This window comes from Trematomus bernacchii, unplaced genomic scaffold, assembly GCF_902827165.1.
Source record: "Trematomus bernacchii unplaced genomic scaffold, fTreBer1.1, whole genome shotgun sequence".
Taxonomy (NCBI): domain Eukaryota; kingdom Metazoa; phylum Chordata; class Actinopteri; order Perciformes; family Nototheniidae; genus Trematomus; species Trematomus bernacchii.
The window spans coordinates 528,099-543,330 of NW_022987807.1; the positions used below are offsets into that span (position 1 = coordinate 528,099).

Below are 15,232 nucleotides of genomic sequence, written 5' to 3' on the forward strand. Positions count from 1 at the left end.
TGTAATATTCTATAAAAACCATTTAGGCTGTTGATACAGCCTGGGGGATTCTGGTGAGCAGAGGCTGGGTAGACTCTGAGAAATCCTCAGACTCCTTTTTCGAAAAGTCTTGCCAGTGTCAGCGGGGGAATCTTTGAAGAATGTCCCAGGATTTGTCTAAATCATGCAGTATGGATCCTCTTAGGCATTTCTGGCATTAGAGCTGAGCCCTATCAATGATTCCATTAACCTAAATTCCCAACCAGGCTTCACAACATGACCATATTAACCCCCTCGGATTTCACCAAGCTCTTGATCCCTCGCTATTCAGAAAGACAGGAACGAATGGTATCACACATTTGTCTGGGTTCCTGCCCCAGACGGGGACTTATCTGTAATATGACCCCATGTTTATCTTTGGCCCTAATGTGTCCACATGTTTTCGGGCTATTTTTGCCTGCCAGTAACAGAAGCTGATAGCCAAAGGCAGCAGTGATGTGAGATGATTCGGTGGACAAGGACAGAATCCAAATCCGCTGCTTTTCTTACCTTTCCTCCATGATCAATACAAATTCCAGCGCTGGAACGAGTGGAGGAGAAAAAGAAACCGCTGTCTGCCTTCATTAGGACAGAGGGAGGGTGAGCAGGAGAGCGTCTGACAAGCCAGTAACGCCTCATTGTCCCTGATCTCAAGTTTCATACATTTCCACGGCTCTCGTTAAAGGACGTGTCGCTGCTGTCACCAGGCGCTAACTCGTTATCTCCTCAACGCCGTAAAACGCTGTAATTAACATTCAACAACTGTAACCGATCCAGCATTCTTCCTCTCCAGCCACTAATTGCCACACTATTGTGCTTGCTCGTAAGTGGGCCTTGTGTGTGTGTGTGTGCACTTGTGTGCTTCATTTTGATTTTAAATGGAGGTGAAAGGCAGTTTTCTGAGCTTTTAGGTTACGTTTTGGTTGCCGGAGTCATAAGTGTAGGCATCAGTCAAAGACTTTTCTAAATAAGTTTCCGAATATTTTACTGACATCTGGACATTTAAATTATCTCTATACAAGACATGGTAAATGAAAGCTGTGTCGCCAGATGCTTTTAGTAGACTCCTCATGGGAAACGCAACCTGTATTTTCATGGAACAGCGTATTGGAATCCCATTTGTCTAAATCTCAATTACTGTAATTACAAATTTCAAGTCAATGCCTGCCTGTTGTGAGGACACCAAGTGTACTATTATTTATAGTCCTCTCAGCCATGCATGACTGCCCCTTTCATATCATATCCTCCATTGCATCGACCTCCATCTGGGAATGTATAGCTGTCACTGTGATATGCACTTACAACGCCCAAAATGAGAGCTTACTACTCATTTTCTTTCCTGGTTTCCTTTCCTGCCGATACCCAGCGGTGTCAACTCCGTTTTAGTAGGAAATGTTTTTGTTTTCCCCTCAGCTGCTCCTGTCTGACCTTACCAGAGCAGCAGCCATCACAACAAGGCCTTATGAATAATTAGTCTGGGTCAACTGATACTCTCCTGCTCTGTCATCCACTCCACCGTCGCCGGCCAAAAGCCAATGAACTGTGTACAATTCTGCTCAATTGAATCAGTTTGATGCAGCTCTTGTTATGTGGAGGTAAATGGCTAGATGTAAGTTGATACAGGGGGGGGGCCTAGCCTTGAGGCCGAGTGCAGAACAGGAGAAGGGCCGTCGGATTGGCCGATGTCACCAGGATCTCGTCTGGAGTTCGTCTACGGTGGTCCGTCACAGATATGCAATCACCTGGCGCTTCATCTGTATGCTGCTGGCCCGGCATCTCGTTCTCCGGGGGGATTAGAGCGAATGCCAGTGTTAGGTTTCCCAGAGCCAAGGCGGCCCCAGGAGGACAAACAAAACCAAATGGTTGCATAGTGTTTCTTGTCCCGGTTTCATGTTCGGGTCAGAGGAGATGTGGTGCAGGTGTCAGGGGATTCAAGTGTGTATCTAAGCGCTTTATTGTCAGACACATGATGTACAAGTCTATTGTGTCGCAGGTTCGTTCTCTCTGTTTGGCTATAGGTGCAGTTGCAGTCCTGGCACCACAAGTTTCCAGAACAGCTTTAATCATCCCTAAAACGTTGGTGACTTTTAAGGCCATAAGATATAACAAAGTTGTTATTCTCATTAAAGCATTTAGTGACCCCCTCATGCCCTCTGTGGAAGCATCTGCCTTCATTATTTTTCTCATCTCATTTATCAAGTGGTATATGTGCGACTAAGCGGATGTGTTTGTTTCACAGGACTCAGCTTCAGTTTGGGTTGTGGCGTAACCCCATATATAGATAACCTGCTCTTTTAGCAACTCACTGCGCCCTTTGTGGTTTTACATACTTGCACAATAGGAACATAGGTTGCGGTTTTTCTCACATTTTCACAACGGCTCACCACCACCGAAACTGCTGTAGCTGCAGAGTTTGAGTTGTCACTGCCTCTCCTTCTTCCTGTTAGATTTCTATCGAAATTGACATTATGTCAAAAAAGATTAAATACTCACCAGAAAGTTGAGATCGAGACAGTGAAACAACTTATGAAATATATCTTATGCAAGTGGCTTTGTTTTCACTCTCTTTGCTGTCAGGACTTTGGAAGACTTGGTTATGTTTCACCAGATAATGATCATTATTAGTTGCAGTGAAAGGCTCCATGCCTCTGTTCATTAGATCCTCAAACTCGGGTCACTCGTACTTAGGTTGTTTTGCAGTGTAATATCCTCAGTATTGATGTCAGCTGATGTGTGATGAAGACACAAAGACATGCTTTTAACTAAAGTGCTAAATTGTGTGCTTAAATCATTAACATGCTTATCTTGCGTCTAATTGGACATGCCGCATGCAGAAGACTTTGTGTAGTCTTCACACTTTGATTGGACATAGATATGGACGGAAAGGATCTGTGACTGTGGTGAATTTTAAAGATAGGACAAATGCTTATTCGCGTGCAGAAATGTGCTTTTATGAACACCATGAACAAAGGAGAATGTATTCTCCTCAGGGGTTAGCAGAGGAGAAGATGGAGAGCAGAAATAAAGGAAAGTGTCATCATATGGCTTTTTTTTATGAGATTAGTAAAGATAGATTCAATTTTAATTTGGGCTAATGCGAGGAACACTATCAGCCATTGACCAAGGGTGTCTTATGACTGACTTGATGTAGCTCGCTCAACTGTCTTGTGCTTTTACTCTGCAGTTGCAGTTCAGAGAGCAGGCCAAGAGCAGACACAGGGTAATTAAAAAAGTTCCTGCTCTCGCTGTTTAGTTCATGAACTTCAGCGCCCCACCTTCTTCCTTCCCTTCAGCTCCTGGCAGCACGACTCTCTTCGTCTCCCAGAGAGCGTCAAGCCAGTCTCCTGCTTCTGTTTACAGGCTATTCAATCACTCGAAGTACTAGTGGCAGACTGATTTTCTTGGAAACACATTTGTCACAATCCCCCCCTGGCTCCTTACATGTAAAGTATTTATCATAGGAAAATGTAGGAATATCTGACTCGCCTATTTTACTAGCCTTGTCTCAGAGCTGGGCATGGTAAAAGATTGTAATATATGCGCGGCCGTTAATGTTGAACATAAAAAGATCCCAGAATACTGTGAGATTTACACTCTGTCATGGGGAAGTGGTTACTTTTATAACACCATCGCGCCGGAGATAACATCTCACAGCTTACAAGTAGTCTTCCGGTAAACATGGGTCATTCGTTCTTATTTGGTTTCTACTTGTCAGTGACACACACAGAAAACAGTTGTTTACTTTAAGCTGCAAACCAGATGAAAAAAGTGGCTGCTGTGGCAATTCGTTTTTTTAGCCTGCTTAGCATATGTAGCTAACACTGCAGTGGGCCCCTTCATGTCACTGTGTGTGTGTGTGTGTGTGTGTGTGTGTGTGTGTGTGTGTGTGTGTGTGTGTGTGTGTGTGTGTGTGTGTGTGTGTGTGTGTGTGTGTGTGTGTGTGTGTGTGTGTGTGTGTGTGTGTGTGTGTGTGTGTGTGTGTGTGTGTGTGTGTGTGTGTGTGTGTGTGTGTGTGTGTGTGTGTGTGTGTGTGTGTGTGTGTGTGTGACCTCAAACCTGGCTCATGCTCAAAGCTGGTTTTCTGCCAGTTTTTCTGCAAGGCTATGACAAACATGAGCTGAGCCGTGTGGTGGCACGCTTGTAGCACCTGATATAGCATTAGCAGGGCGCACTTAAGATTGATGATGGTTGTCTAGCATGAGGTCTTGTTCACAATGTCAAAGGTCACAGGTCACATTCATAAACTGACATACATGCAGCCATGTTGACACCAGAGTGTGTGCATGCCCCATGCTATGTTGGTTATTGTAAGGGGATACGTAGGACTGTAAATGTACATCTACAGGAACATGGATATTGAGCTACCGAGCTAATCGATTGCAATATTATAGTTGTATTGTAATTCTACGAGTATTTATAATTTAAAAATCTACTTTGATGCATCTGTATAATTGCTAGTGTGATAGTGACTATGTCATGTTTAAAGTGTGAGTTGATTTGTTTACCTGCCAAGAGACTACAGGGATGTATGTATTTGTTATGCATAATAACACAGTACATGTCACCATTGTTCCTCCAGAGCTAGAAAGTCAGTCGCTGAACTCTTAGAGGTCTCTCAAAAGGTCAACTTGTGATACGGTCCCAGGACTGATGGTCTTGAATCATGTCTGCTCATCTCCATCAGGCCTTGCTCTTTGTCTGCCTCCCTCTGACCCGTCTATTTACTCAGAACAACCCATACCTCTGTGATGAAGAGCGTTCGTTCATCAGCCATGTTTAAACTGCAGAGAGGATTAACTCGGCTAAAGACTTAATGCTCATGCACAGTCACCCCGTGCTCTGTTTGCCGTTTCCAGGCCGCACATCGACACGCAGCGATGTGAGGCCTCCCCCCTCCTGCTTGTTCTCGGTCTCTCCGGGCTCCCCAGGCCTCCTCCTCCTCCTCCTTTCGCGTCCTCATTTCGCCTGAATTAATTGAGTTCTCATTTTTGTGTGAAAGCTCACAGGAGGGCTGTGTGAGGAGGGAGAGAACAGTGATAGAAGGAGTGAAAGAGACGGAGTGAGATCAGTGGCAGGAGCCTAAGGGGGCATCGCTCTCCCAGAGGAAGGCACTGGTTTCCTGGGGGACGTCGAGGCCGCTCTGCAGTGGCTTACATCTTTATCCTCTCAACAGTCAGCACTTCAGGGAAGACGCAGGCTGGTGGTCAGGGTCAGGCAGATGGTGGAACATACCACCTAATTTAAGCTATTTGTGTCTTCAGGAGTAATGTCATGATCCTAGTTTTTGGTTTGTCTTTTTGAAAGGTTTTCTCCATGGATTTATAAAGAGAACTGGATACAGCGTCTGAGACAGGGCGAAGTTAAGTCCTATGAAAGTTGCTCAGAGTAGCATGAAGCCAAAATTATCTTGCAAAAGTACCCGAATCTGGGCACTTACGCTTACTCTAAACACCGCCTCCAATCCACAGCCTCACAGTCGCTCTCGGCTCAGTCGAATGAATGCAGAGGTAAAATAACTCTAGGTTCAGTTATTAGCACATTTAAAACCTTTTAGACCATAATGATTTAAATAAGGGCTATGAAAACATACTGGGAAGTTGACTCATCCCCCAAAAAATATCTGCTGATTTGCCCAATGTAAGTCAATGGGGAAAAAGTATGTTTGGGTCCAATGACGTCACGGACAGACACGGTGGTTGTAGTACCACCGTTTGGCCACTATGACAATTTACTTCAACGTCCGGAACACTTCATGGGGGTTTGTTTTCTCTCCCTGTGTCATGTCTGTTTTTACTTCCTGTCAGTCGAATGAATGCAGAGGTAAAATAACTCTAGGTTCAGTTATTAGCACATTTAACACCTTTTAGACCATAATGATTTAAATAAGGGCTATGAAAACATACTGGGAAGTTGACTTATCCCCAAAAAGATATCTGCTGATTTGCCCAATGTAAGTTAATGGGGAAAAAGTATGTTTGGGTCCAATGATGTCACGGACAGACACGGTGGTTGTAGTACCACCGTTTGGCCACTATGACAATTTACTTCAACGTCTGGTGCATTTCATAGGGATTGGTTTTCTCTCCCTGTGTCCTGTCTGTTTTTACTTCCTGTCCATGTGTGTTTTCGCACTTGTTTTGATAAACTGTCCTAGCCTTGTTAGTTTAACCTGTTTCCCATTAGCCCTGTTACTACTTGACCTCTTGTACTCTTGCACTGTATCCCCTCATTAGCTCTGCTTGTATTTCTGTCCTGGTTTTAGTTTTAGTTTTTGTCGGATTCTTTTGCCTTGCCCTGTCTGGATTACCTGAAACTGTCACATAGTGGAGCAGGTTGGACCCAAATGCAGGACATAGGAAGACTAATATTACAGACATGACACAGGGGCAGAAAACCTTTCAAAGTAAAACAGGAAACAGATAAACTAAGAAAAAAGGATCATGACAGTTAAAGAGTGGAAACACTGAAAATGTGTCTTCAAACATGAAAGTAGTGGTGAATTATGTCACAAAAGACAAGTAGGTCACTTACAGATAAACACTCATTTAACTTAAGTGAAAGTAGATTTTGGAAAGTACCCTGCTTATATACAGAGCTTTCATTGTGTAGCATGAGGTGTGACATGTGATGCTTTCACAAACCAAATGCTAACCAAAGTGTTAAATACGTGACCCGAGGACAAAGTAGTGTTATTATTGCTATGGAAACTTAGACAGCGGGAGTGAGCCCACAGACGCTACCTTGGCCTGAACCCTTTCAATTATGAACCATTACAACTTCTCCCATTGCAATATTTATGCACGGTCATATCACCCCTTCAGATGTCTTAGGTTGCTGTAAGTTGAGATAAACACTTGCCGAGTTGTAACAGCCAATCGTCCGCCTCTATTCCTCAATGTCACTGCCTTAGCACTCAATAATTCAAAGCTTGGCGGTAATGAGCTCCCCGTAGGCCCCGTCCCTCAGGAGCATCCCCACTGTGCCTCCACTGTAATGTAGTTATATCTCATGTCAGCTTTCAAATCAATTACATTTCTATCTGATGGCTATGTAATTGCGCCTGATTGAGTTTTTGGCATGCCAGCCAAGTGTGCAGTTCCCAAACTGGAGCCAGTCAAAACAGGAAGCTGCATCAAATGAAACTGTATTTCATCCTGATTGAGGCCGCTTGCATGATAAGCACAACTGTAATTATGATAATAATAACAATAGCATTGTGTGTTTTCTCAGCTTTGTTGTTCTTTCCTCCCTTGTTCTCCAGATGATATGTTTGCACCCCAAGGACAACATACATAATTTGCTTTATTCAAGATAGAAAGGGCTGATTTCATTGTTTGTACCATTTGCAATTTAGTAGATTAATTGGAAACCATAATGCTTTTGTGTATTTTAAGTGTCTGGAATTTCAGTTATTTCTAGTGAAGCACACTTACTGCAGGACTTTGATGTCACACATATATATAATGTGCCACTACTAGCAGAAGTCATACTGCTATTTGGCGTGATGCATACAAATAACTATAGCTCAGTTAGCTAGTTAAGCTAACCTCTTACCTATAGCTCCAAACTGACATTTACAGTCAGGGCAGCATTGTTGTATGTTTCAGATCTTTCAGAGTGTTATTTACACTGCATCGGCTGGATTGATAGAGAGGTAGATGGCCAGGCAGATGAATGTATGGATGTCAGGTTGGAAGAGTGAATGGATAGCAGAATGCACACACGACTGGATGGAAATACGGATGGATAGATGGATCAACAGAACGCATGCCTGGATGGACATAAGGAATACTCTAATGGAGAGGTATTGAGATAGATGAGGGGGAGGGTGCTGTGGTTAGGTGCATCAGCAACTAAATAGTGATGAATTGTGGCTGCTGTCAGCAGCACTAAGTATAACAGACATTGTAAAGCAGCCTGGCTCATCCATAATCAACAGACACAGATTGTCTTCATGCCAAAAGAGAACTTCTTTGGAAATAAAGCACTGAAAGCGTCTACCAATCTGTCTTTCTATCCTCACTTCATCATCCCTTTGCTTTTTATATCCCCTCACTCTTGGTGTTCTTGCCCTTTAAATCTCTTCTCTTGTACTATTTTCTCCTCATTCCTCTTCTTAAGGTCTTGCCTCTCTCTCTCTCTCTCTCTCTCTCTCTCTCTCTCTCTCTCTCTCTCTCTCTCTCTCTCTCTCTCTCTCTCTCTCTCTCTCTCTCTCTCTCTCTCTCTCTCTCTCTCTCTCTCTCCGACACTGTCTTTGTGTTAACAGCCTTCAATTTTTTAGCTGGAGAGCCACTGGGTGCACATCTACAATCTCGCCTTTCATTTCATGGCTTCTGGAAATGGATGTTTTACTGCCTTCATTAAGGCGTGCAGCAGTCAGCGCCGTGTTTTCCCTCTGAAGTTTAGCTCCATGAACCTCGCCATTAGAGGACATTATGGCCCCAGATTTCAGGGCACAGTGGAACACTGTATAATTTGATTAGTGTTATTAATCAAGTGGAATACCGCTTCTTTCACCCCCATCTCCCTCCGCCCCTCCTCCTCCTTTTTTTGCCATTTCAATCCTGCTTTCAAAGCTTTCAGACATTCTCTTCCCTCGTCCTTCTCCCCTTATCCGTGCACCTCTCTATTGCCTGCCGTTTACAACACAAACGCAGTGAAAGTGACAAAAGGCCGCACGCCTTTCCTTTTAAAAACAATGATTTACCACTTGTTTTTTTCTCCCCTTTCACAACCCGCCCCCCTTTTCCAACACAAGCCCCCCTCTCCTGGCCCCGGACATAAATCAATGGAGATGAAAGTTCCATAATTGTGCTTGCTGGGAGGGATTTGAGCAAAATTGCGCTATGAATTTTTTAAAGGGAATTTTTACTAGCTGTTCAGCGAGACTTGGGAGGCGAAGGAAGGTGAGGCCATAAGGATTTATGGGCCTGGATTCTTCATTACTGAAGTAATTTTCCTGCAAATGATAGTGCAGGACCCTGGAGGGGGGAGCACTGCCCGCCTGGGAGAGTACAACCTGCTTAATCTCTCGTGGAGAGAGAGCAGCTCACAGCACTAATATCATCTGTAAGGGACTGAGGCTCCATTTGTTCACATCTAAACTGCAGCAAGTGTATTTGTGATTCATAGTAATTGATTGCCCGATTCGTTCCAGGAGTTTCCATACGAGTTGATTTCATTACAAAGGATAGTGTTGTTAGAAACCACTTTGTTCCGGGGTCGCTTTTATAATGCAATGTTTTTACTATATATGAACATTTTGTCTGACATTTTAAGTGTTCTATATGATTTGTTGAGTTGTAAAGGTTGCTGCTGTAAAGGTGCGATGCAGTTTACATGGTGTGTTATTAGGTAAAGATGGAGGGGACACAAATGATTACCTAATACTTTCGTTTTTCTGTTTCCATCCAATTTGTCTGTTTTTTCTCATGCTGCTTTACTAAGCTGTCATATTGTTTTTCAGCAAGTAAGGGTCTCCATCTTTCCTCCACCTTTTAGTCTTTCCTCCCTTCTCATTTGAACCTTCCTCGGTCCAATATGGCTGACATTCTGTCTCCATCTCTTTAGGTGCAGCCAGCAGCAGTGGCCCTCCTCAAGGTTAGTGCGTCCACGATGCCAGGTCTCATTCTTTATCCTGCCTGCCGTCCATTCAATTTTACAGCTCAGTAGCTTGAGAAGCAGAAGGGGCAAATCTGCAGCAAGAAGGAGAAAGAGGGAGAGGGGGGGAGGAGGAGGAAGGGAGAACAAAATGACGGTGCACCCTGTCGCAGATTGAAGTGGATCTCTTTCCAGGCACACTAACAACTCAAGACAATTAGTCACTTCTCACTAGGCCAGACGTGAGACTCACTTGAGGGCCAGAAAAAGGCAGGAAGTAGAAGAGCCACTAGCATGTCTAAGCACTGCAGTTTCAGGAAATACTCAGTGGAGAAACTTAAGGGGTAAAATGGCTCTGCTGGAACGGCTCCTTGGAATCTTGTGTGCAACTCTCAGATAGAAATAGGAGTAAATGCAACAGGAAGCTAATGCACCAACCTATTATTATTATCATTTCCAGGTTCATATCAGTATTTAGTGTTTCTCCTGGGACATGTCTGCATGCTTTAATGTTGCCAGTATTTTTCTCATACTGCCTGTGCTGCAGCACCTCTTTTCACCCTCTGTCTGAAACCAGAGCCCAGTCTGCTCTGATTGGTTAGCTGGCCGGCTCTGTTCCACCGCTTAGAGATGTCCCGCCCCTTAGCCTATCACGTACAATGTGTTGGAGCGCTAGCCAATAGAAGCGTCAGTGTTACATAGTGAAGTCACTATGTCCAGGAAGTAAACAAAGGAGTACAATGGAGGTGTTTCAGGTGGGGGGGAACACAGGGATTTTAACCTTTGCAGACCATTTACATGCACAAAAACCTATAGAACACACTACTCATAATAGGGGATCTTTAAGATCTGTGATAAATACTACACATTACAAATAACAATTCATTTGGCATATTTTACATTAGTGTTGCCAGATTTTTTTTTTTATCACGGCCTGTCCACACGGCGGCGTGCGTTGTCGCTTGCCGGCGGGGGGTGCTGAAACTCGACCAACAACCAATCACATGAATCTCCCGCCCCGGACACACAAGCACGCGGTTTGATTGGCTAGAGCTTGTACTGGCATATGATTCGATTGGCTGACGCTTCCGCCGAAGCTTCAAAAGTTGAACATTGCTCAACTTTCGTCGCGAGCAACGCGAGCAAGTCTACGCTTCGCTCCCACAATGCAGTTCGGCGAAACGTAACGTCACCCCATTCAAAGTGAATGCCGCCGCCGTGTGGACGGGCCGTTATAGCGCATGGTGGAAAGGAGCAGGGAGAAGAAAATCTTATTTGACCTGCCCCTTCTTAAAAAAAAAAAATGAAATGAAATAAAAGCAATATTCTTTAAGTCACAGTCGCTTACAAATACTGAAACATAAAACCAGAACACGTTTTAATAGTAGGATCACATGTAAAATGCACTAAAAGTCTAATATCTTCGTGATCTACACAATAGTTTGCATTTTTTTGACATTCTTCAAGATAAACAAAGACAGCAATGTCAGAAGTCTGTTACGTTCCACTTAAAGGCAGTTTGCAGCCATTGAGGAGGCCCGGAGCTTCAGCCACCACATGCTCCTGAACAAAAGTGCAGCATGACTAAGGTGGGTGGTGCGTGGAAGATGAGGGAGTGGAAAGAGAGAAAAGTTTGTCCTGGGCCCTCTGTGGAGACGCAGCGTGACCAATTGAGGTGAAGGGGATGAATGAGGCCATTCACTGGCTCTAATGAAAGAGTTCCTGCTGGGCGCTGAATGAGGGTGGGCCCATCTGCAGCACATAGGCGTGCACAAACCAGTGACCTCGAAAATTACCCAGGAAGCACTTTGGGACAGTCACCCCAGTAACAGGCCGGGGTTTGCATGGTAACCAGGCGCTTCAATCAGTGCCTGGTTTCTTAAACAGAGCAAAGTTTTCTCTGTGTTGAAAGAAGTCCGTGTGAAATCAACTTCTTGGGTCACCCCCCAGGGCCGGGAAGCTGCCAATGATGTGAAAACGTCCATCTTTGAGAGGTGTGGGATGCTGCCGTCAGGACGTTTCCCCCTCAGGACACAAAGACCTGGCTGTCTGAGCTACATATGTACATGCCGGTATATGCACTGCTGTATGTAGGTTAATTAGGTTTGAGGCATTTATAGCGACAGGTTTAGGAGGCTGTGAAATAGATCCAATTACAAAGAGTCCAGATAAGGAGTGATCCGTTCAAAACCCCCGGGGACTGGACATTAAGTTTACAAGCATCCTAAAGGCTCCGGTTCATTGGATTTTATCTGTGTTATTTGGTTTAATATATTCAGTCTTGATGAGCCAGAGGCATGCAGGTCATTGAAGTTCCCATTCCCCGTCTCAGTTTCCCTCACGGAACTTTTGACAGCGTGAAATGACAATCCGCCCCTGCACGCATCCCCCACGTCAAAAAGTAATGAGATTGTGCTGCTGGAAATATCACTACAAAGCATCAGGCCTGCTCTCGGGTCTGACTGCACCTTCAAACAGCGCTGCCTGCCAGCTCGCCTGCCTGCTGAAAAAGGAAACGAACAAAAACAATCAGAATCAGAGGCAGAGAAACGGCAAGGGAAGCTCCCCACGCTGAGACAAACGAACACGCCGGGGCCTTTCATCCTGAGAGTGATTAGCCATCCGAAACGTTTTGAAACCCGGCTTTGAGTGCGTTCCTCAAACGAGAGAGTTCCATTGAGGAGTGGTGGTGAGATGTTTCTCGCTGGGAAGCGCCAGTGATCTAGTCTCTAATTGTGGCGCCGCTGACAAGGCTGGTGTGGCTGGGAGCTTTTTAAGCGGGGCTTTTTGCTTCGCTCTTATTCCCTTCCTGTCAGATCCAGCACCAAAGGCACCAGGGAACAAAAAAGACCCCCTCAGATTCTGTTCTAACATCCATCTGCCTGGTGCTTTGTGCATAAAAAACAGGCCTCATTTAACAAACTAATAGGCCCTGATGCCGGCCTAATGTGACCAAAACTACAATAGGTGTTGTAAACGCGCTGTTTGGTTGCAGATATTATCTAACATAGTTTGGTTAATTTATATTTCACTGATTGAAGATTCAAAGGAGATGCAAAGATTCAGGAACATATGCAATAGTGTTCCCCTTCTTCTGCTGTACACCAGGAACAAAGTCACGTTCAAGCGGTGTTCAGTTGAGCTGGTAGGTAGCTTTTTCCAGAATTTGGCACGCAGCGTCTTCTGTTCAAAAGCCAGGTTTTCGAAGGTTTGAGGAACTTGAAGAGCGGGGGTTTGAAGAATCAAAGAATCAGTGACAGTGGGAAAAACAAGGGAGAAGGGGGCGGAGAAGAGAGGAGTGGAGAAGAGAGAGAAGGAGTGAAACCCTAGCTCATAAAATCAGTATTATAACAACATTAATTGATGCTGCTAAGTGCCATATGCGGCGCCATATGGAAACGCTGCCCCAGAGGCCTGCTATAATAGACAGCCCGCAGCGGTGCACACAACTTGGCACATTTACAAACAAGGGACGTCCCATTAATATCAGCCAAGGCAGGAAACAGTGGGAGAGGGAGGGAGAGGGTGTTGTTTGTTGGAGGGGGTGAGAAATCAGAGAGGGAAACAACTTACCTCATGTTATGTTTGTTATGTTATACTATTTCAGAATCAGAATTACCAGGTAGGTTGACACGTACGAGGAATTTGACTTGGTGAAAAAAATTCAAAACACAAATAGAAAACTATTTTAAGAACACTATAATAACATTAAAAAAATATAATAAAATAAAATATAGCACATTGAAATAGAATGGAATGAAATATGTGCAGTAATACAAAAAACAAACTGATTTATCCACATTCCTACAAAAATACAGATTTAAATATCATTTAAAGTCTCTTCTCCTGTACTCCCACAGCCCCTTAATTACAGTAATATATGGCCCCTCCCTCCTGGGTTGATCAGACCGCCCTCTGTCCGCCCAACTGTCACTCCCACCACAGATGCCCAGTGGTCTTTCCTCAACACACACACACTTCGGCAGGTGAGGTGATTCATGGCACCTTGACAAAGGCGGTGTGAACGAGCTCTGTTTAACCCGGTCCGTGCCTAATCACGGGGCAGCTGTTATTTACTGCTGCTGTCCACAGGCTGCTGCACGGCTGCTCCCCTCCCTTACACTGAATCATGTTTTATGACGCACACTGTTGACATGGGCATTCTGCTAGGAGTTATTCACAGCGTATGTCCGTTTATTGGTGGTCAATATCACACCTATTCTAGATTAATAGGATGAATGACTGGCAGATTTACATGAACAAATATGTACTTTTCTAGCACATAATAAAATAATGTTTACGCAAAACTATTTCAATATATTAAATAAATATATTTATTTTTTGTCAAACTAATATTTTGTTAGTTTACTTACAACGATTTCAATATGTTAAATAAATATACAACACATTTTAGTCCAACAAATATAACTTTTTATGTTAATTTTAATATTTTCTTCAATGTTAAGTTAATTTACCCTATGTGAAATCAACATGACTTTTTATTTTTAATTTAAAGTGGACCTATCATGCTATTTGTAGGCAATAGCATAGGTCTCAGATATATAAAAATATATAAAAAACATGTCTATGAAGTGTTTTGCTCAAAATACCAAACAGATCACCCATTCTAGCCATGCCTCATATCCCTCTGTTTCACTTCCTGTTTCTAAGGCCTAGGCTCCACGGGGACGAAAACGGGTTGAATCCGCATATTTCTCATGCGTATAGCCCTTTAAGCTCGACGACGCCGTAACTGAAACGTAGAAACAGACCCCGCAAACGACAACGGGTCCAAAGGTGGATAGATCTGGGAACGGAGCGCTCTGGGGGGTCCAACGGGGCCGTGGGGTCGCCTATACGGTCATCCGTTTCATAGCCCCGCCTCTCCCCGCCTCTCCCCACCTCTCCCCACCTCTTCCCACCTCTCTGCGTACCCCGCATCATTGCTGATGTGTTTCGTTAACAACAACAATAGCTATTTTAATTACCTCTCAAACTACCTAAACTAGTTATAAATATGTTTATTTTTACTACGAGTCATCATTACTGGATCAGCTGCTGCATGAGACAGACACTGACGCTGTGAGAAGAGAGGAAAAAGAGACAGGCTCTGTGTATTTTATGATCATATATCATTATATCGTCGTTATTCATTTGTTTTAAAGCTCAATAAATAACAAAGAAGACCTTTGACCGGCACTTTTATAATTTTGTCCGGAAGATTTAAACTTTAACACACGTTGACCGGCGAAAAACTCTGCCCGGATCCCTCGGCCCCCACCGCGGAGAATAAACAGAAGTGCAGCCATGACAACCATTCTTCTTCGCTGCTTTTGTGGAGGAAGTTGCTGCTTTTGTGGAGGAAGTTACAGCGCCACGTACAGGCTCGGCATATGTACTGCAGCTTTTCCAGCGGTTGGATGTAAACGGAGCCGTCTCGTGGAGCTTGACACAATCCGGTGTATATTGCGTGTGGGCGGAAGGTTTTTTGCGGTTGCGTTTGCGTTACTCCGATGCGTTTTGCCGTATGCGTTCCCATGGAGCTGGGGCCTCAAGTGCTGATTTTCGGAATAAAACTTTAAAAAAAAAAAAATTGACTGAGGGGGGCTGAGCT

The 15,232-nt window shown here is 44.1% G+C and overlaps 1 protein-coding gene across 1 annotated transcript in view; it reads left to right on the forward strand.

Annotated features, from left to right (window-relative positions):
* Positions 1-15,232, forward strand: part of fbrsl1 (fibrosin-like 1) — a 349,747-nt gene that overhangs the window by 217,867 nt on the left and 116,648 nt on the right. The window contains 1 exon segment of the mRNA XM_034150862.1: positions 9,589-9,618. Within this exon segment, the coding sequence (XP_034006753.1) occupies positions 9,589-9,618 (30 nt within the window).